This window comes from Plectropomus leopardus, chromosome 23, assembly GCF_026936395.1.
Source record: "Plectropomus leopardus strain MGB_pleo_1.0 chromosome 23, ASM2693639v1, whole genome shotgun sequence".
NCBI classification, from domain to species: Eukaryota; Metazoa; Chordata; class Actinopteri; order Perciformes; family Serranidae; genus Plectropomus; species Plectropomus leopardus.
Genome location: NC_142198.1, coordinates 4,261,829 through 4,282,258, shown reverse-complemented (window position 1 = coordinate 4,282,258; position 20,430 = coordinate 4,261,829). Strand labels below are relative to the sequence as shown.

At 38.1% G+C, this 20,430-nt stretch overlaps 1 protein-coding gene across 2 annotated transcripts; it reads left to right on the top strand.

Annotated features, from left to right (window-relative positions):
* The first annotated feature begins 314 nt into the window (after positions 1 to 314).
* On the top strand, positions 315 to 19,332 carry trappc14 (trafficking protein particle complex subunit 14). 2 transcript variants are annotated; one of them, XM_042512381.2, is made up of 12 exons: positions 318 to 2,183; positions 4,052 to 4,135; positions 5,268 to 5,397; positions 5,544 to 5,630; positions 5,714 to 5,834; positions 9,622 to 9,769; positions 10,436 to 10,497; positions 10,583 to 10,755; positions 13,536 to 13,675; positions 13,777 to 13,973; positions 14,826 to 14,990; positions 17,726 to 19,332. In XM_042512381.2, exons 1-12 carry the CDS (start codon positions 1,764 to 1,766, stop codon positions 17,727 to 17,729), a joined length of 1,731 nt encoding a protein of 576 aa, XP_042368315.2. In that variant the 5' UTR covers positions 318 to 1,763; the 3' UTR covers positions 17,730 to 19,332. The 2 variants fall into 2 exon arrangements, with proteins under 2 accessions (XP_087929980.1, XP_042368315.2); XM_088073854.1 differs by lacking the exon at positions 17,726 to 19,332 and having other exon boundaries at positions 315 to 2,183; positions 14,826 to 14,994.
* Positions 19,333 to 20,430: the final 1,098 nt, after the last annotated feature.

Here is a 20,430-nt window from a genome sequence, read left to right as displayed (position 1 = left end):
AAATCACAGTACAACTTTAAAGGTCTAGTGTTTGGGATATAGTGACATCAAGTTGTGAGATTGCAAAATTGAAACATTTTCCATGTTCTAAGAGTGTAGGAGAGCTATGCATCCAGATATCCCTGTCTATTTCTCCATTCTGGGCTACTGTAAAACAGACTCTGTGGAGGAGGACCGGCTCTATGTGTAGGCCTAGATATTGATTGCTAATTCAAAGATAATCTGGATGATGATGTTTCAGTTATTTAACCCTTAGATACTGCTTGGCATGTTTTACACAATTTTTATTCCTTATTTTTGATCATTTTGGCTGTGTTCATGCATTTGGCATACATTTTGGCAAGATTGTTTATTTTTGTTTAATCTTGGAATTTTCATCTCAGCTGTTACAATAGATCGAAAATACACCAGGGAAACACAACTGATAATTCATACTGCTAAGTGCAAAAAATGCGCCATTGAAACCCATTCAAACTGCAAATTTTGATCCCACAACCACCAAAGCACAAAAACATCATTCTGTCAGAATGAAAACAGTCATTTTGGGCTTTTGACAATGTGTAATTTTTACTGTTTTCTGCCCATGATGTCAAGTTTACCATATCTTGCATATGGAGAAAATACATGCTATTTCCACTAGGTACACTGTCACTGTTAAGGCAGTTCAAAATTGGGACCCAAAAGCAGACAACAGAAGACTGAACTGTTTAGACGGTTTATTTTAGGGAAAAGGAAAGCTGGTTGAAGGCTTGGCTGGAGTGGACAGGCTGAGGAGGTTGGATTCGGTGGAGCAGGGCAGGCGGTGGAGTGGAAGGTGGAGAAACCAAATTGGTTGCTGAAGACAGAGGTGAGGCAGGTCGAATCTTGTAAAGTGGTGGAGCTGGTATGGAGGATCTGAGGCATATACACTGCAGGGCTTGATTGGAGATTAGGTGCAGGTGAGGAGAACCAGCAGCTGCAGGAGATCAGATGGGCAGGCAGGAGGAGGGAACCCAGAGTCCACGCCCAGCAACACAGAGGCAGGAGGAGAGAGCCAGAAGTCCACACCCAGCAACACAGACAGACTGAGACAAACACGACACAATAGGGAGGGGAAAAAAAAGGAAAACACAAGGAAAGGGAGAGGCTAAGCCCAAACCCTAACAGTCACAGTCAATGTTGCTGCTAATCATTGACATATCCCAGGCTGTGATTATTTTAAAAAAATCTACTTAGCATGCATTGTATTGTGCTTTTTTCCCCATCTAAAAACATATTGACATCATGACAAAAACCTGGCATTTAAAGAGTTAAAATTTTAATCATAATAATATTAATAGATAATAGTAATATTTATTGTTAGGACTGATAGTGGGTAAAAAAAATAACTGAATGCAGAAAATCATATTAATGTCTAATATTTTTGATGTTATCCGTGCTGTACATTGTACCTTTCTATTTGCACTTTGCTCTGTGTTCGACCTTCTAGTGATTGATTAGTTCGGTCTGGTGAAACGCTCTGTTGCGTTTAGCCATCCTGTTGTTTGTATTGCTGGTAAACGGAAGCCGAGCGGTCAACATGAATATCAATCGTTTGGACGCTATTTTAACGCTGTTTTTTCGTTGTAGTGAAAGTTTTAAATCGTTTTAATTAGAAAGTTTCCTGGACACACTGACACACGTTCATTTTACCACAAATGAAGGTACGGAGGCATTTCAGTCTCGCTTTGTTTACACTGCAGCAGCTGCTTAACAGCGTCTGCTAACTCTTTGTATTTGTAATAATGGAATCACACTGTGAGTATGTCATGTACTTTCCCGCCGCTCCAATATCGAGTCTGTCAGACCCGGCACAGTATGCAAGCCTACCGCGGCGAAACCACGTCTACCACGGGGAGGTGGTCCAGTTCCTGCTGGTCCTGCGGTCCCGGAGGACTGATGACAGCCCCGGTTTGGCACCCTGGAGGGAGCTGGCGGGGTCTCTGTGTGCTGTGGCCAGTGTGAGCGTCGCCCAGAGCCGGCAACAGAGACCCGAGGAGTACCAGGCGGACCTCCAGAGCTGCAGCGAGGATGGCGGGGAAGAGGAGCCCGGAGAGGGGGAGCCTGGAGGACAAAGCGAGCGGACTTTCAGACAGTGCAGCCCGCATCTCATTCACAACAGCTCGGCCAGTGAGGGGAGGCAGCACGGGAGGGGACCGGTGAAGGTAAGGAGGATAAAGTAAAGCTGTAATAAGAAATAATATGGCAGAACATTGACTTTTAAATAGGGGTCGACTGATATTGTTTTTTTTCCAGGGCCGATACTGATACCAATTATTAGTGGTAAATGAGACCAATAATCGATATTTGGAACTGATGCATTTACAATAAAAATGAAAATCTTTCTGTCAATATCTAGAATTCAGAATATAACTCAACTCCAACACAAAACTTTGTTTAAATGCCTTTAGCAAATGTTTAATCAAAACTGAAACGTTCAATGTCACGTACAGCAAGTTCCCAGCAACTTTTTTGTATTCAAGTGAAAATGTCAACGAAAAAAAATAATATTGAAAATTAACAAAGTAAAAGTTCATCCCATGCTGACACTTTCTGTGCAAAACAGGGGTCGACAGATTATTGGCCTGGCTGATTATCAGGGTCAAAATTCGGCATTTTGCTGATTATCTGTATTGGCATTTTATTTTAATGATCGCAGATGAATTGAATTAATTAAAAAGTGCAAAGACAGTGTCAGCATGGGATGAACTTATACTTTGTAAAACCCCAGCAAGCTACTGTTATTGATTCAATTTTTCAATTTAAAATTTCACTTGACTGTATAAAAAAAACGTGCTGGGAACTTGCTGTATATATTGTTAAAAGTTTCACTTTTGATTGAACATTTGCTAAAGTCATTTAAACATTTAAACAGAGTTTGTTGTTGGAGTGTGATGTATTCCACATATTAAATAATGACAGGAAGATTTTCATTTTATTGTAAATTCATATCTGTTACAAATATCAGATATGGGTCTCATTAACTACTAATAATCAGTATTGGTATGGACCCTGAAAAACCAATATCGGTTAACCCCTACTTTTTAATCAAGTAATTTTATTGGTTATAATTGAATAAAGCGCTGATACAGATCATCAGAAAAATGCCCAATATTGGCTCTAAAAATTGGCAAAGCCAATAATCTGTCGTGCCCTATTTTTTAAAAATGTTTTCGGAGACATTTGGGATAACCTCAACCCTTACCATCACCTCTCATCGTTGGCCCACTTTCAGTGCAATAAGAAGTACCCGTCACATAGTTTCTGAGTCGAGATGAAACCAGACCACAGTCACATATACACTTCCTTTCTCAGCTGACTGACCTTTACTCCTCTGTTGATTTGATCCTGTTTCAGACAGAGCAGCCTTTGTTCTGCCTCTTGCAGTTGTGTTTGTGCTCCAGATGTGTACAGACTTGACAGTGCAGTCATATCTTCAGGGGCTTTATTCAAAACCTGTTTCAGTCTCCTGCCAGGCTGCACAAGGGGAGGATAATCTGCATCTGCTGAACACATCACAGATGACACTGACAGGCTGCAGCAAATTTAGATACCACTGTTTACAACAATGTCAGCACTGGTCTGTAAAAGACTGAGTGCAGAGTCTAAACCCTTCAGGTGCAAAATGCTTGGTCAGAGGTGGAATGTTAGGAAACTACAGTAACATGTATGGGTTTGTGTATTCTGACTTCAAAAGGGCATACGCTATCATAATTTGCAACAACTTTGATTCTCAATTCAGTCAATTATCCAGCAAAAATGCTGAATGCTGTCTATACATGCTGTCTGGGCTATCTGAACATGAATCGACGGTGCAAACATGCCCTGAGTGGTTACATGCAGTCAGTTTCGCTTTCTTGCTCAATACTGGACCAACTTCAAAAATTGTTTTTTTCATTAGTCACTTACACACAAAACATGTGAAAATGGGGTCTGTTTGCTTATTTATGCCACGTATTGTCACTGAAACAAAGACTTGGTAAAACTGTGTCTTTAATCTCTAACATCTTTTCTTGTGTTTGCCCTCCTGCAGTCTGCTCTGGTGTTGGATGACCAGGTCATCTTCTGTCTCTCTGTATCTTTGGACAAGCTGCCAGTCAACACACTGAAAGCCAAGGTCAGACAGTAGACCAGTATAAGTCTGTCAACTATTCATGTTTTCCTGTGCTAACTATTAGAAGCTGACTGATATTGGATTTTCTGGGCCGATGCGATACCGATTTAAGGGAGCAAAAAATTCCACTATCGATATATCAGTGATGATATGCAATGATATGATATGCAGTTACTCAATGTAATTATGGCATTCATGCTCATGCAGCGACCAGCAGCAGCTTTATGCTATATTGCAGCATCGGCCTTTATGGCAACAGTTCTGATGCATTATTGTGACTGTCATGACCTGTTAAAGGTGCTGTATACTACATTGGAAATGGTTACATTATCAAGAGATGGATGGATTATCACTGGATTATTATAGGCCCTAAGGAGTTATGGTGGACATTTATTAATCTGCTCCTGTGGAGCTTAAATGTGCACAGGTGCAAGACACCCTGTGCACACATTAATGTCAACTGTTGTATGTTTCTGTGTCATATTGTTTGTGCTTTATGTGTTTTTACTATGTTTTTAAACTTGCTGCAACACAAATTGCCCTCTTGGACAAATAATACAATTGGAAAATTGAATTGAATTGAATTGAAATGTTATGGTTCATCAACTTTATTGTCAAAATGACATCAGTGCACTTAAACAGTAAATTTAAGTGGGAATTTTTCGTTCTACATTACTTTAAGCATGTTTTTCTGCATTTTGTTCTGTTAATTTTTTTTTCCTATCATGCGTATCGTACAATTTATAAGACAAAATTGAACAGTCATGTGACCAATCAAGATGTTTCAACATAAACATCAATAAATATATACCAATAAATCAACCCAAAATCACACATAAACTATATGTGTAAATATGGTTATGAATATTCACATTGTACCTGGTTCTTCCTTCATTCATTATCTGATGAAAAATATATATAATTGAACATATTGGCCGATCATATATCAGTTGGGCTCTACTTACTATTCCTTTGATATCTCTGGTTGTGTAAGACTTTTGGGGTACAATCTTGCAGATCAGACTGTTTGGAAACAAACCTCCACTTTAACTTATTAGTTGACGAAATGAAGTTGAAGTAGCAAAATGAATACCCAAACTTTACCTTGTGTTTGTCCGCCTCTCTGTGATGTCAGATTATAGTGACTGTATGGAAGCAGGAGGCAGAGAAGGTGGAGGTGAGGGAACATGGCTACCTCACTCTGCTGCAGCTCAGGAGTCCAACACAAACCTTCAAAGAGGACCTCAACACCTTCAAGGCACAGGGTACACAAATCCAAAGAGTTTTAACACTTTGTGGTCTTAAATCTGGATTTTAGCGTGTTTTGGGACTACAGAAATCGAAAGAATGGCTCACAAAATTAGACATAGAATGCCTAGTTTCAGTTCTTGTGTCTCATTTTCATTCCCAGTCAGCACCATCATGAATGTTCTTCCACCTCCCAGTGTCCAGTGTCAGCACATGGCCGTCTCTGGAAAATACTTGACTGTCCTCAAAGGTACACCAGCAGCTAACTCTCACACGCAGATTTTTAAAAATACACTCCTTGCCAATTTATTTCCTCCCCCTCTCTCTCCTCAGTGTTGAACTGCAGCTCTCAGGATGAGGTGTGTGTCAGAGATGTGAAGATCCTCCCTAACTATAACTCGTCCTACCTCCCCATGATGCCAGATGGTTCCGTTCTCATAGTCGACAATGTCTGGTAAGTACATGCTTATCTACTGTATACCATCAGATCAAAACATCCATGTTCAGGGGGTGGATTTTTTCTATGGAAGTGTACAAGCACAAAAAACAGCTCGGCATGGTTTTACATACTGAACATGCATTCTCACACCCCGCCCTCGCTGCAGTGCCAGAAGCTGCAGCCCACGCTCTTCATTTTAAAGAAAACTCAATTTTTCTTTATTTAGTACCAAATACTCAGCACTTGTAGTCTTGAAAGGTGGCTCTGTAAAGTTTGAACAGGCGCTGCATATGTACAGTCTATCTGCAACCATGATTCCTAAAAAAAGAAGTTGTGAGGTAAAAAATGAAATGTAATTAAATGCAGAATGCAATGATTTGCAAATCCCTTTTGACCTATATTTAGCCCTTTAAATCGGCTTGATTTCCTTTAAAAGCATGGGAAAGAGGCAATACGCAAGAAGAAATGACCCCAAAATTGGTAAAAAGTTAATGAAAGTAAAAGAAAGAAAAATAAAAGAAGAAAAAAAATGAAAAGGTAAAAAAAAAAAAAAAAAACAACCCCCAAAAAGCAATAAAGCAAATAACCTGGAAAAGTTCCCTTACATTTAAAAAAAGATGTGCAACATCATTTTGAATATGTACTTATGATCATTAAAAATACAATTTTCCTCTAGCTTTCCTCTTTTTTTCCATAAATATTTACCCCAGCTATTTTAAAACCTACTGATTCATTGCGATTTCTGAAACATCTCTCACCAAGTTACTCATTGCCCCTTTTCCGATGTTTTGGAAATAAATTGCACCAATGTGCTCAGGGTTCAAAGGTTTAAATACTTATGAAAGGCATCTGAAAGCAGCCCAAGAAAAGTGATGCCACTCCAGGTGCAAAGACAATATATTTGATGTTCAAACAGATAAACTTTATTGTTTTTTGTAAATATGCACTCCTTCTGATTTCATGACTGAAACACACTCCAGAACTGTTGGGACAGGGGGCATGCTTGCCACCGTGTTACATCACCTTTCCTTTTAACGACACTCAGTAAGAGTTTGGGAACTGATGACACTAACCGCTGAAGTTTTCAAAGTGAAATTCTTTCACATTCTTGCTTGATATAAGACTTCTTGTGTCTCAGTGGTCTGAGGTGTCTCCTTTGTCATATTTTGCACTTCATAATGCACCACACATGTTCAGTGGGGTACAGGTCTGGACTGTAGGCGGGCCAGTCTAGTACCTGCGCCCTTTACCTACAAAGCCATGGTGTTGGTACATGTGCAGAATGTGACTCATTAGGCCTCATGCAAAAATGATATACAGACAAACGTTCTCTTATTTTTGATCAGATTCGTGATTTGTTCTTAATTTTGTTAGTACTCACTGATTTGTGGGGTTCACCAAAGTTTTCTTGTTTTTGCTCGTAAAGAGAAAATGTTGTGTGCGTTCAAGAGCACTCGTACCAAGATAAGAGACAAACAGGTCATTTTCACAGGCCACACATTTAAACAGGCCACACAGTTAAACATTTTTATATGTGAGCAACATTTAAAATGCATTAATATCATTTAATTAAATTGAGTTGAGGTTTTAGAGTAATTATAATGAGTGGATTATCAAATTTCAGGGCTAAAGAGATTCTACTTTACTTGGCGCATTGATCCTAAATACTATAAGTTCAGTTGCTGTGCATCCCTCGGCTGACTAGAGCTGGAATGTAACTACAATAAGTACATTTTTTCAAGTGTATTTAAGTACAAATCTGAGGAACTTTTATGTTACTTGAGTATTAAAATCTCATGCAACTTTCCATTTCTACTCCACTACACCATAGAGGGACATATTATATTGTTAGATTACTACATTACATATGATTTTTGTGCACAAACCACAAATATGAAAATATACAGATGGAGCTGAAACAATTTGATGAATATAAGCTATTTTTTTTAATCATGTAAGTCATTTTTCATGCAAAAACAAATTTCAAGGTTACAGCTCTTCTCATAATTTATTTAAACCTCTTTTCATGTGCACTTTTTACTTTTATTAATTCAATACATTTCCCTAAAATCACATTTACTTTTAGTTTATCTAATAGTACATCAGTTCCATTACTGTAAAAGTTATTCTTTCAGCCTTTTGGATGTTATGTCTCCAGTCTTGGCTATGTGACAGTCTTCACACCTGGCACAAAACCTGCCCTTATATAGCATTTAGGGGGCATTACATGTGCTAGCAGGTGACTTATGATCAGTGGGATTCATCATCGAGAACACCTAGGTAAGAGCAGATTTGAATAATTGAGAATGTATGATGCATATGGACTTCTCTTATATTTTCTCTCCCAAGAAAATTAAGATCAAATTTAAAGAGAATGTTGCTGTATTAGGCCCATTGTCTTACTGGAATAAGCACGGATGTCCCTTGAAAAGACGTCATCTGGATGGCAGCATATGTTGCTCCAAAACCTGTATGCACCTTTCAGCATGGCACTCTCACAAATGTGCAAATTAGTCATGCAATGGGCTCTAACACACCCCCATACCATCACAGATGCTGGCTTTTAAACTTTGAGCTGGTAACACTCTGGATGGCTAGAACACAGCACACTTTTCCACTTTGTGTCCGTCCATCTCAGATGATTCTTATTAGTTCATAATGTTGGTTATTGCGTACACATGACATCTGTTGCCTGTCTATGTGCCCTATTAGAGAGATCCCTCCTCTGCTTCTCTTGAAGAGGGTCAAAGATCAGAGGGAGTCCGGATTGTAAATCCTCTTGAGACAAGTTTGTGATTTGTGATCTTGACTGTGTTGTGCTTAGGTTCTCAGCAGCTGTTGTGGAGTGGTAATCCTGAGACATGGCAAAAAAAAGCATTAATGAATAGTTTCAAAACATCCTCAGAAGCCTCCAAAATCCCCGTTGCATCATAATCCATTTCCCCACTGTGTATTTACAGTGCTAACCGTGCGCCTGAGCGTATTTAATTAATCATTTATTGGCGTCAGGGGATGCTGGAGGTCAACCCAGTGTGCTCTTTCACTGGAGGCCCTATCTTTCATGCAGTCATTGTATTGTAATGCATGTGAGGATTGATTCGAAACAGTTGACAAGAAATTTTTAGATCCTACCCTTTACATTCGAACAATCTTCCATTTTATTGTCATCACAAACTCTTGTTTTTTTGTATGTATATTTTTTGCGACAGTGGTTTCTCTAGAGCAGCCTGTCTGTCTCTCCCAGAGTTATCATAGGTTTGTTTTTTTCAAGATTGTTTAATTTGAGTCATTTTTAATGTTTGTTTTCAATACGGTTTAGTTTCACTTCGTTTCCAGAGTGGGTTTGCTTGGTTCAGTTTAGTTTACATTATTTAAAAAGTTTTATTTTTTGTTTTATTTATTGTTATTTACAAGTACAATTGAAAATCAGACAGCACAACAATAGTTGCACCATATGCAACCTGTAAAGCTCGTTGAAAAAGCCAGCAAGTGAACTAGCAAGAAACCAAAAAAACAAACAAAACAAGCAAACAACAGAGGTACAAATGGCAAGAACAGTACTAAATATTTTAATAAAAATTAAAATTCTTGAGTTCTTACAATGAGTTTTTAGTTTGGCCTATGTCCCATTCACTGACATGGAGGGGCGGGCTCTATGACCTATACTGCAGTCAGACACCCAGAATACAGAGGGATTGTTATTATATCTTAAACAATTTAATACACTGCATGTGGTCAGGAACTTTTTTGTGATCTTTATAGTCTCCTAATTAACATTATTTTATTTCCACTTCCACTAAAGCCACCAATCAGCTGAGGTCACTGTGGCTTCATTCTATCGAATAGACAGCGGGTCATCACGTTTACCCAGCATGCTCAGCGCCCTGGAGGAGCAGAACTTCTTGTTCCAGCTGCAGCTACAAGACAAAGAAGAGGAGGACTCCAGTGAGGTGAGAAGACACGATGAAGGCGGTTTCCTTCACTTCAACTTTATTTAATCAGTCGCAATGACTGAGGTCATTGTTGTGATTACAAGTAAGATAAAAACGGAGGGAATTATTAAAATTTGAGTTAATCTGGAAGTTTTTGATCTTGAGCCATGTTTTGTAACAAGGCTTAACTCTTTAAAAACTTGAGCAAATTGGCTTGATGGCTTAAAGAAATATTGACGATGAGCAGCTTAATGAGAAATGGCTCAAAAATGTGCAAGAAATTAGTAAAACTGAAAGTATGACCTGAAAATATGAAAAAAAGAAACGTAAAAAAAAACAAAACAAAAACAAAGAAGAAAAAAAGAAGGCCAAAATTTGCAGAAAACTGTATTTATAATTGCCTAAATTATATATTTTAATATATATATATGAAATTATATCAGAAAAAAAGAAAATATATCTTTTTTTTTAGCATTTTCTTCATTTCATTTTCTCTTTTTCCATTATTATTATTTTTTTTTAAACTAATTTCTTGCAAATCTTTGGGCCTTTTCTTGGTAAGTTGCCCATCAACCTCTGCCCATGTTTTTGAAAGAAATCTAGACAGTTTTTTTTAATTTTTTGAAGTGTTATTGGTGGTATTTCATGATATATTCTGATACATGTGTTGTATATATTTTGTAGGGTTTGGAAATCCCGTTGGTGGCTGTGTTACAATGGTACATTCCAACACTGCCTTTAACAAGGTAACTCTTTCTCTTATGTACAACATTTGAAATGTAGCCAATTGAAATGTAGCCAAATTAAAATACTTGTATGATCTCCCTCCAGATACATCTCCAGTTTTTACTTGTTGCCCAGTATCCGCTTGGATCGTCCTCGGCTGGTGATGACAGCTTCCTGTCCCAGTGCTGTCAAGCCTCTGGAGCACTTCTGGGTAAAATACACCCTGCTCAACAACTTGCAGGACTTCCTGGCTGTCCGTCTGATCTGGAATGCAGACGGTGAGTTGCAGATTTTATCTTCACAGTGTCACTTTTATACCTCCTCATTTAAAAATCTGAGCAATTGATTTTTTTTTCTTTTAAAAACATGGAAGGCAGTGAAGCAACGTAACAATGCATTGCCAAAAAAAAAAACAAAAACAAAAACCCCCAAGAAATTAGTAAAAAGTTACAAGAAAATTACCTTAAAACTAGCAAAAAAAGAAAAGTCAAAAAACAAAACAAACAAGAAAATAATAAAGTTCAGCAAATTTAAACAATATATGTTTAAAAAAATTCTTTAACATAATTTTACACATATTATTATGAATAGTATAAACCTATTTTTTGGACATTTTTGCATAGTCATTTGATATTTTGTAATAATTGTCACCCCCTTTTTAAAACTAATTTTCAGGTAAGCTTTATCTTTATCTTTGACAAATTTCTTGCAAATTGTTGGACATTCCTTGCCAAGTTGGTCATTAAATTTTTTAAAGAAATCAAACCAATTTTACTCAAGTTTCAAAGGGTTAAATAGCTTGTGAGAAGCATCTCAAGGCACGACAAGAAAACTGATGTCCAACCAGGTTTTTAAAGGGTTAAAAGGCCTCTCTGGTAGACATAAGGTTTTAAAATAATCATTGCTGAAATCTAATGCTTGTAGTTAGCTACAGGCATTTTAGGTAGTGTCTCAGCCCTGGGATCATAATTATTTTAATAATGAGAACATATTCCAACTATCAAATTTAAAGAAAGATACTGTTGTACTGCAGTATGTCTATTGCAGACCACAGCTTGTCATTTCTAGGATGGTTAACTCTTTGAAACCTGGATTGACATCAGTTTGTTGGGATTGCATTTCTGACGCCTTTCTCAAGCATTGAAATCTTTGACAAGAAATGTCCCGCAAATTGCAAGAAATTAGTAAAAGGTGAAAAGAAAAATGACATGGACGAGAATAGAGAGAGAGAAAGAATATTATAAGAAAACCAGAAAACAGTATTTATTATGATATATAATTATGTTGTAGAAAACATATCTGTGTGTTTTCAGAACTTCTTTTCAGGTCATTTCTGGCTTGTTCTTGACTTTTTCTCTATTTTACCCCCAAAATTTTAGGTAATTTTCTTCTAATTTTAACTTATTGTAAATTTTCTTATTGTCTTCTGCTGTGTTCATGAGAGGAATCAGGTCAGTTTGCACAGGTTTCAAAGGGTTAAAATGCCATCCAGAATGATTAGGTTAATGACTGAGGAACAAAATGATTTTTTTTGTATTTTTCATCTTTATTTGTGATGCTAATTGATCTGAGGATCAGGCAGGGCTTTACACAATCTCCACTTGCCTTTTAGACATCTGATCTTGGAGCATCATCTCAGTCCAAATACCAGTAATACCTAGCTTTGTAATAAAAACCTTGCGTGTTTGCACCTGTCCTCCCACCTTTACGCTGTGTGCTTAAGCTGTCACAGTGCTGCTTGCTTTAGTCTTTGCACTGTCATGGAAATACAGCCTTTAATCACGACTTGTCAGTGGTTAGACATGCGGCCAGCTGCTGAGAGCCGCAGTGCTGCCAGCAGTGGGTGTGTCACCACCTGCTAACTTGCGTGGAAATGAAAGAGCTAAGTAAAATGTATAGCCAGTATTGATTCATGCAGTCACGTTACAATAGAAGCCTATTCATCAATCTGACAGGCAGATCAGATAGGATTAATTCTATGGAGCAAAAGCTGTGACTCATTTTTACAGTCAACATCTGATCCGGCCACACCAACTTCTCATTGCTGTAGATATATCATCATTTCATTAGCAGTGTAAACAATTAAATAAAGTGTATTTCATGATTGCCATTGCTTTTCATAAGTATGTGCCAGCTGACTGATCCTTTCTATTTTTTGGATTTGGGAGAGTTGTTTATGTTTACTAATATTTTTGGACTGTCTTAGACCACAGGAATAACATGTATTTTTGAAATAGGCGTAGTCACCCTTTAAATAAAATCCATGAGCCTCTTGGGAAAAGTCAGACGCCCCGATCCAGCTGCGTCCATGACTGGGTCAATGTCCAGATGTGTAATCTTTGGTGCAGTCAGCGTGGAGACATTGTTTCGCAGCCTTTGAGATGTGTTTGCTGGGTGTGTCAGGGTAAACAGCCAGCTATGATGAAACGCAACAGAACAGTAGAGAACAGAAATGCTACAGTGTTCAAACAGGTCTGGTATCTGTGTGGGTGGACACCAAGCAGCAACTTCCAGAGCTGAAAAGTGAAGCTAATGTGAAGTTCCAAAAACTGCAGTTCATCCACTAGAGGCTGGCGCCAAAAGCAGGTCAATCCTCAGCGTTACAGCAGACATAAACATGTCTACAGCCTGGTACCAAAAATTAGTATTTGTCTCTATAGCTAATTTAAACATTATAAATATGTGTTTTTAATTTCGGAAAGTGAACTGACCCTTGAACGGACAAAACGTTACTTGACTTCTTCCTTATATTCTGAAATTTTCAACAATTTTGCAACATATTAATCCGCAAATGGAAATTGTTGTTTATTGCTGCCATATTTAGATTGACTATATAGTATTATGTGATATAGTGAAATAATACTCTTCTTTCTAATACGCTAACTAAACCAAAACTATCTAGATTGATAATAGCACTACAGATAAGATGGAAAATGTACTATTTTTGGGTGCGCTGTCCCTTCAAGGAGACCTCCTTTAGGTTTTCCAGTTTTTAATCTTCATCTACTTTCACTATTTTTCTTCCATCCATCCATCCATCCATCCATCCATTAACCAGCTGAAAGAGGGGGCCAGCAGGACCGTAGAGTGGGAGCAGTGGTGTGCCAGTCTCCCCTCAACAACCTGGGACAGTGCAAGAAGGGCTCCACCCTCTCCTTCACTGTGGCCTTCCAGATCCTCAGGACTGGACTTTTTGAGGTACTGCATAATTACTTCATCATCAAAACAAACACTGCTACACACAATAATACTTTCTCCTCTCTCGTCCATCCGTACCTTGCTGACTGATAACATTGTAGCTGAGCCAGCACATGAAACTGAAGCTCCAGTTCACAGCCTCGATGTCCACACCACCCGTGGAGCCTCGATCGCCGCTGAGGAACTCTCCATCATCGTCATTGTCCAGCCCAGTGGCCAGAGAGCTGCTGGAGAGACACAGCCTGGGACGATCTCAGAGCTTCTCCCACCAGCAACCGTCCAGGGCACACCACGTCAGGTACAGCCAGGGCGTCAGCGTGCTGCTTTCAGAATCTTTCTCTTAAGACTGAGTATTGTTTTACCAAGACAAATTTTCATTATCACAGTGACGTAAAAGGTCATGAAATAAGCTTTTGAAAAAGCATTTATGAGACACTACATAAATCTGTTCTGAAGCCACATTTTAGGAAGATTAACAGCCTCTTGATGTTTTTTTTTTTTTGGGAGTTTTTTTAATTTTCTATTTTTTTTCATGTTTTCAGGTTGTCAGTGTTTATGTAAATCCATTCCATTCTTGTGAATGCGATATCTCAAGAGCACCATGAGGCAATTTCTGAAAATATGGCAAAAAATGATAGAAACGATGAAGTGTTTAGATTGTGGTGGTCAAAGGTTAAAGGTCAAGGTCACTGAGACCTTGTCTGTCTCATTCTGATGAGTGCGATATCTCAAGAACACCTTGTGGGATTTTTTATTTTCATATTTGGCATAAACGTCTGCTTAGATGCAAGGGTGCACTTATTAGGTTTCTGTGGTCAAAGGTCAAGGTCACTGGTCTTGCGTGCTTTGCACTTTCGTGAACGTGATATCTCAAGAACATTTTGAGGGAATTTTCACAAATTTGGCACAGGAGACACTAGGACTCAACAATTAACTGTTTAAAATTTGAAGGGCAAAGGTCAAGGTCACTGTGACATCGCATGTTTTTGGCCATAACTCAAGACTTCATACGTCATTTCATAAACGCACCTCATTAGAGATGTGTTATTGTAGGACAAACACTATGCAGGACAGGAGAGACTTTGACAGACAGATCGTAACATTCACGTCTTTAGTCATGTGCATGACACAGTGTCTCTTCTGGCTCCAGGTCGGGCAGTTTGATGGAGCGTCGGGCCATCACCCCTCCTGTGGGACCTCCAGCGGGCAGAGGCCTGCACCTGCCTCCCGACCACACTCTCATTTCACTGGACAAAATAGCCAAGAGAGAGTGTAAGGTGCTAGTGCTGGAACCAATCCAGGAGGCACACAGCAGGTAAGATTATTACTTTTACAGTGTATCATGAGCTCTAGATAATGACATAGGTTCATTTAATTCACTTTAATTTGTATCAATGTGAAATAACAGTAGTCAGGTAATTCTTTACTTTGAGTGAGCTCAAAACTACATGTTTTTGACACCTGTTTGAAGTGTCCAGTCAAAGTATAAAGGAGTGGGTTAAAAATTGTTAAATTTATGGAAAACCTAATGGCAAACCAGGTTTCGTGTCACGCAAGTGTCTCGAGCTCAGTAAGTTGCAACACAGTATACCCTGACTTTTATTTGACTTTTGTAAAATATATACGTACAAAGTAAACACATATTTGACAGCTTTGTCACTTTAGTTAAAGGTACTGTATGCAGCTTTTCAAATGTATTAATTAAGGATGCACCAATTTATTGGCAAAACATTGGTATTGGCCGATATTCGCCTTGTTGACTGCCATCAGCCTATCGGCAGAGAAAATGATGTTCACTGATGGCAGTGGCTGATGTTTTTTCTGTTTACCTGCATTGATTTTGCCCAGACTAAAAGTTAGGCATAAAACTAATGTCGCCCGGTCATCCCTCAGACAATATAAAACATGTTTTGGAGAAACAGAGATCAATACAACAGCGGAACTAATTGTTAACATGTTGCATGGATCTACATTGTGATGTGTTGAGTATTGTAGTTTTTCAAACACGCATAAACCTGCTGAGAACAGGCTATAGGCTGCTTTTCCATCGCCAGTTGAGGAGAGCTGTGTACACAGCTTTGCAGCTGTCAATTGTGCCTTTTGTGTGTGTGGGGAGTTTTGTTTTGATGTGTCCGTGAGACGTCATGGTAGACGGCAACATGGACAGAGTTGGTTATTTCTCTTTATATATCTCTTACTTATTCAGTCTGTCTTTTAAACTTGATGCAGACTGATTTGAATTAGTGCTTCATTGCTCCTTAGAGACAGGCAGTAATTAGCGGCACAGTAATTCAAAATAGATATGAGACGGAATTATGAGGTGCATCAAAAAAGATATTAGATTATTACTATTTCTTAAGATTATTTTAGCCCCATCCGGCGGGGCTGGTTTTTAGTCCGTTTAGACCTGCCACCCTGCTTCCTCTTTCTTTCTCTTCTGCTCTCTGACATTCATATTTAAGTCATAATTGCTGACCAGTCACCCTAGGATCCTCATTGAGTGCTTACCCTTTTCTGGAGCAAAAGTTTTTTTGTGTTTTAGTTGAATAATGGTTGCTTTATAATTGTGTATGATGTCAGAAAACAGTGAGAAATTCCCAAGATAATTTCAAGGGTATAACTTCAATTGTCAATTGTCTAAGTTTACAATGATATAAAACCTTTAAAAAAATAAAATAGGCATTAGTATTTTGACTGCATTTGAGAACTTTAGCTTCTTTTATTTGATGAGAATTTGGCAGAAAAACATGTTTGTATTGGTCAAAGGATGTTATTGAGAAACTACTGAATATAATATAATATAATATAAATATTTCCAAAGATCCCCAGGCCTTTTTTGGCATTGGTCGGTATCAATCAAATTTGTCTAACAATGTACAAACAGGGCCCCCTTGTGGAGAATCTGCAGGGTGCTGCAGGTTATGTGAAATGGGATTTGTTTGGTCTTTGGACTGTTTAAAAGCTTACCAGGCATCTGCAGGCATCACTTTCCTTTTAAAGACAAATGAAGATGTACACTTATAGCAAACTGATAAACACCCATGGTTTAAGTTTCAGAAACACATATTCACTTGACTCTTGGACAGAAAACTGTAAAGCAGGGTTACTCAACTTGCTTTGCTTGGGGGCCACTTTTGCAAAATGACAGGGGCCAGTCACAGCAGCCCCATACATGTTTAAAGGATTTTTATGACCTTTCTAAGACCTTAGAATGTTTCAGGGTTTTTGGACATTTCCAGGGTTTTTAGGACATTTCTAGGATTTCAGTACATTTTTAGAATTTTTAGGACATTTCTGGGATTTTAGGATGTTTCTAGGATCTTTGGACGTTTCTAAAATTTCAGGACACTTGGGGGATTTGAAGACGTTCTTAGAATTTTTGGACATATCTGTAATTTTAGGACATTTCTAGGACTTTAGGATGCTTGTAGGACTTTAGGACATTTCTGGGTCTTTAGGATGTTTTATTAGGATTTTAGGACATTCTTTAGGTTTTACGGTGTCTCTAAAACACCCATAAAACACAAATTTTCAAGACTTTTGGATGTTCCTAGGATTTTGGACATTTCAAGGATTTTAGGATGTTTTTACGATTTTAGGACATTTCTTGGACTTTAGGATGTTCCTAGGATTTTAAGACATTTTAGGGATTTTAGAAAGTTTTTAGGATTTTGGGACATTTCTGGGTCTTTAGGATGTTCCCACAATTTTAGGACGTTTTTAGGATTTGAGGTCATTTTTAGGATTTCTATGATTTTAAGATGTTCCTAGGATTTTAGGACATTTCTAAGGTTTTAGGATGCTTCTAGGAATTTAGGTCATATGGGCTTAGATCTTCCACTGGTACTTTTTGGGATATTTTAATGCATATGTTTTATGCAATCTGGCATGTTATGTATACTTAAAGCACAAAAAAAAATGCCAACATTAATCACTTTATTTTTATTGTGAATTAGATGGCCAGATTTGGCATGCGGGCTGTAAGTTTAGAATCACTGCCATAAATGATTACCTGTTATCACATGAAATCTGCACTCTGTTTCTCCTCAGATGACACGGAGAGGAAGGTTTGACTGTAGACACAGTGTTTGGTCCCTCTGTCCAGCCGCCAGAGACTCATCCTCTGCCTGAAGGCAGCGAGATGTGGATGGAGTGATGGAAGAAGGAGCAGAGAGGGATGGTGACTGGCCAGAGGGGAGGAGTGGTGCTGATGTGATGAGAAGAGACGGGGAGAGGAAGGTGATAGAATGATGCTGCTGGCTTGAGATGATGAAAAAAAGCCACGACAGGTCTTCATTTCACTGGTTTATCATTTCATTTTTTAAAACATTTTCTATTCATTCCATTTTACTCAGTGGGGTATTTTTATTACCTTCCTAAGGTTGTGTAAATGTTGGGTATTTATAGTTATTAGTACACTTTTAGGAAAATCGCTACTGACAGTTTTTCTTTTCCTTTTTTATGGCAGCTCTTGTTTTCGTGTAGGATATAATCAGGAAAGCCCAGATTGCCTGCTTGTGTCAGGCCTTGGAGCACAAATGAAGCTGTGCTAGTTGGTTTCTCTTTTGATAATATAGTCCAACATTTTGTAAAATTTCCTTGTTTACAATCATTGCAGTTTGAGAAAACGGCAAGCCTAGGTGCATCTGGAAACATAGACCTTGCAACAGTCATATTGCCACCTCGTGCACGACATGGCCCTGTCCTGTTTCAACATGATAGTGCCCCAGGGGGAAAAAAATCTAATTCTTTTCAACATCAGGTAAATAGCCTGAAGCTAGAGGTTAGAGCAGCACATTAAAGCAACTATGAGGAACTTAAATTTTGTGTCAGTTTTGACAACCGTTGTTTACAAAAGTGGTAGCATTTCCCGTGATCAAGACTACTTTCCCATAAGCACCACCGCCTCGTGTTGCAAAAATTTTATATTGACCTTTACAGTATTCAATGATGGCCTTGGAAGAAAGACGCAATTTGAATTTTTTTCACCTCGTTAGAGGATGCAAAGCGATGGGGTACTATTTGTGGTTACATAAGTTTAATAACAAAATATGATTAAGGTTTAAAAAAGTAGGGCTGCCCCCTGAAAGTTGAAGGTTGGAATCATCAGTCTCAGACCAGGCACCCAGGAAAACAGCTCAGCCTTGCAGCAAATTTTTGGTGGCCAGATTGAAAAGCAGCTTCTTCTGTGTCACTTTAGCTACTAGGTGGGACCTTCTGCAAGGCCGAATAAACCCATATGCAGACTTGGTAACTATAGGCTTAGGGAGTATGTAATATTTCATACCTTCATACCTTCCTGAAATTTCACTGTATATGACCGTTTCAGTGGCACTAACACACCCCAGACAGTGACAGTATTACTTACTTTCAGCTTTTCAGACTAAAACATACACAAAAGAAACCCACAAAAATGTAAAGAAAAGTAATATTCCGACACCCTTTTTCCTTATTATGAGTAGGGCTGGGTATTGATCTTTAGCTCCAGTAGAGACCAGAGACTGAGCTCTGGTGGTGCGGGCTGTGCACTACATACAATGAGTTAAATAGAAAGAGGTGCACCTGTATGTATGATGGTTTTGAAAAACCTTTGGAATTCCTAAATACTCTTATATACCATAATACTGTGGTACGACCCCTATTGGCGTTATGTATGAAAAATATTTTTCATATATATATATATATATATATATATATATATATATATATATATATATATATATATATATATATATATATATATATATATATATATACACACACACACACACAACACAACATATAAATCCACTCCAATTGACATCATCTTCACAAGACCTAGAATGTGGGTGAGAACAGTGTATCACACTTGCATAATTAGATGGTCTCTCATATTAACTTCAAATTAATGAGGCCACATATTTCATATTTAAAACATTTGATGTGACTTAATTGGCTCACGTGCATGATTAGAGAGCGCACGATGACAGGAGGGATTACTCACTATGTCATCCTTTAAACACCACATCTCGTTTGGCCTGGGATCGCCTTGGGGTCCCTCAGGAGGAGCTGGAAAGCATTGCCGGGGAGAGGGACGTCTGGAATGCTCTGCTCCGCCTGTTGCCCCCATGACGATGGATGGATGGATGGATGGATGGATGGATGGATGGATGGATGGAATTAGAATAATTTCAAGTCTAGAATTATAGTTTTTTGTTATAGTTCTAATTATAATTAAAACCAATGATTCATTATTATCATTATATAGTTATGATACATAATTATTATACTTATTCCCAAGTATTTTCTTGGTCTTTTAAAAACAAAACAAAACAAACAAACAAACAAACACTTTTAACTAATTAAGTATTTGAAAGAAATCAAACCAATTTGCTCAAGTTTCAAAAGTTCGATTGCTTGTGAAAGGTGCCTGAAATGTCGCACAAGAAAACTGATGTCGATCCAGGTTTCAAAAGGGTTAAAGTATTTAAACAGAGGTGACACAAATTACTGTTTATTAATGTGACCGTTTTGGACCAAACTATTTAGTGAAAAGTCTCCATGAAGGCAACTGTTATTTTAATGTTAATACATTGCGTGACGAAATATGACGTCTGTGACATTACAAAATTCTCCTAGTGTGCGACATCAAAGAAAAGTGTCACGTGGTTTCTGTTGAAAATAAATCACTTTTCAAAAGTGTCAAACCCCCAACCAGTTTTAGGTTTCCCCTGCTTCCAGTCTTTGTGCTAAGCTAAAACAAACATTTTCTGAAA

Coding starts and splice junctions, on each gene's coding strand:
- trappc14 (XM_042512381.2), top strand. CDS start 1,764: ATGGAATCACACTGTGAGTATGTCATGTACTTTCCCGCCGCTCCAATA. Junction 2,184..4,051: donor ACGGGAGGGGACCGGTGAAG/GTAAGGAGGATA, acceptor GCCCTCCTGCAG/TCTGCTCTGGTGTTGGATGA. Junction 9,770..10,435: donor AAGAGGAGGACTCCAGTGAG/GTGAGAAGACAC, acceptor TATATTTTGTAG/GGTTTGGAAATCCCGTTGGT.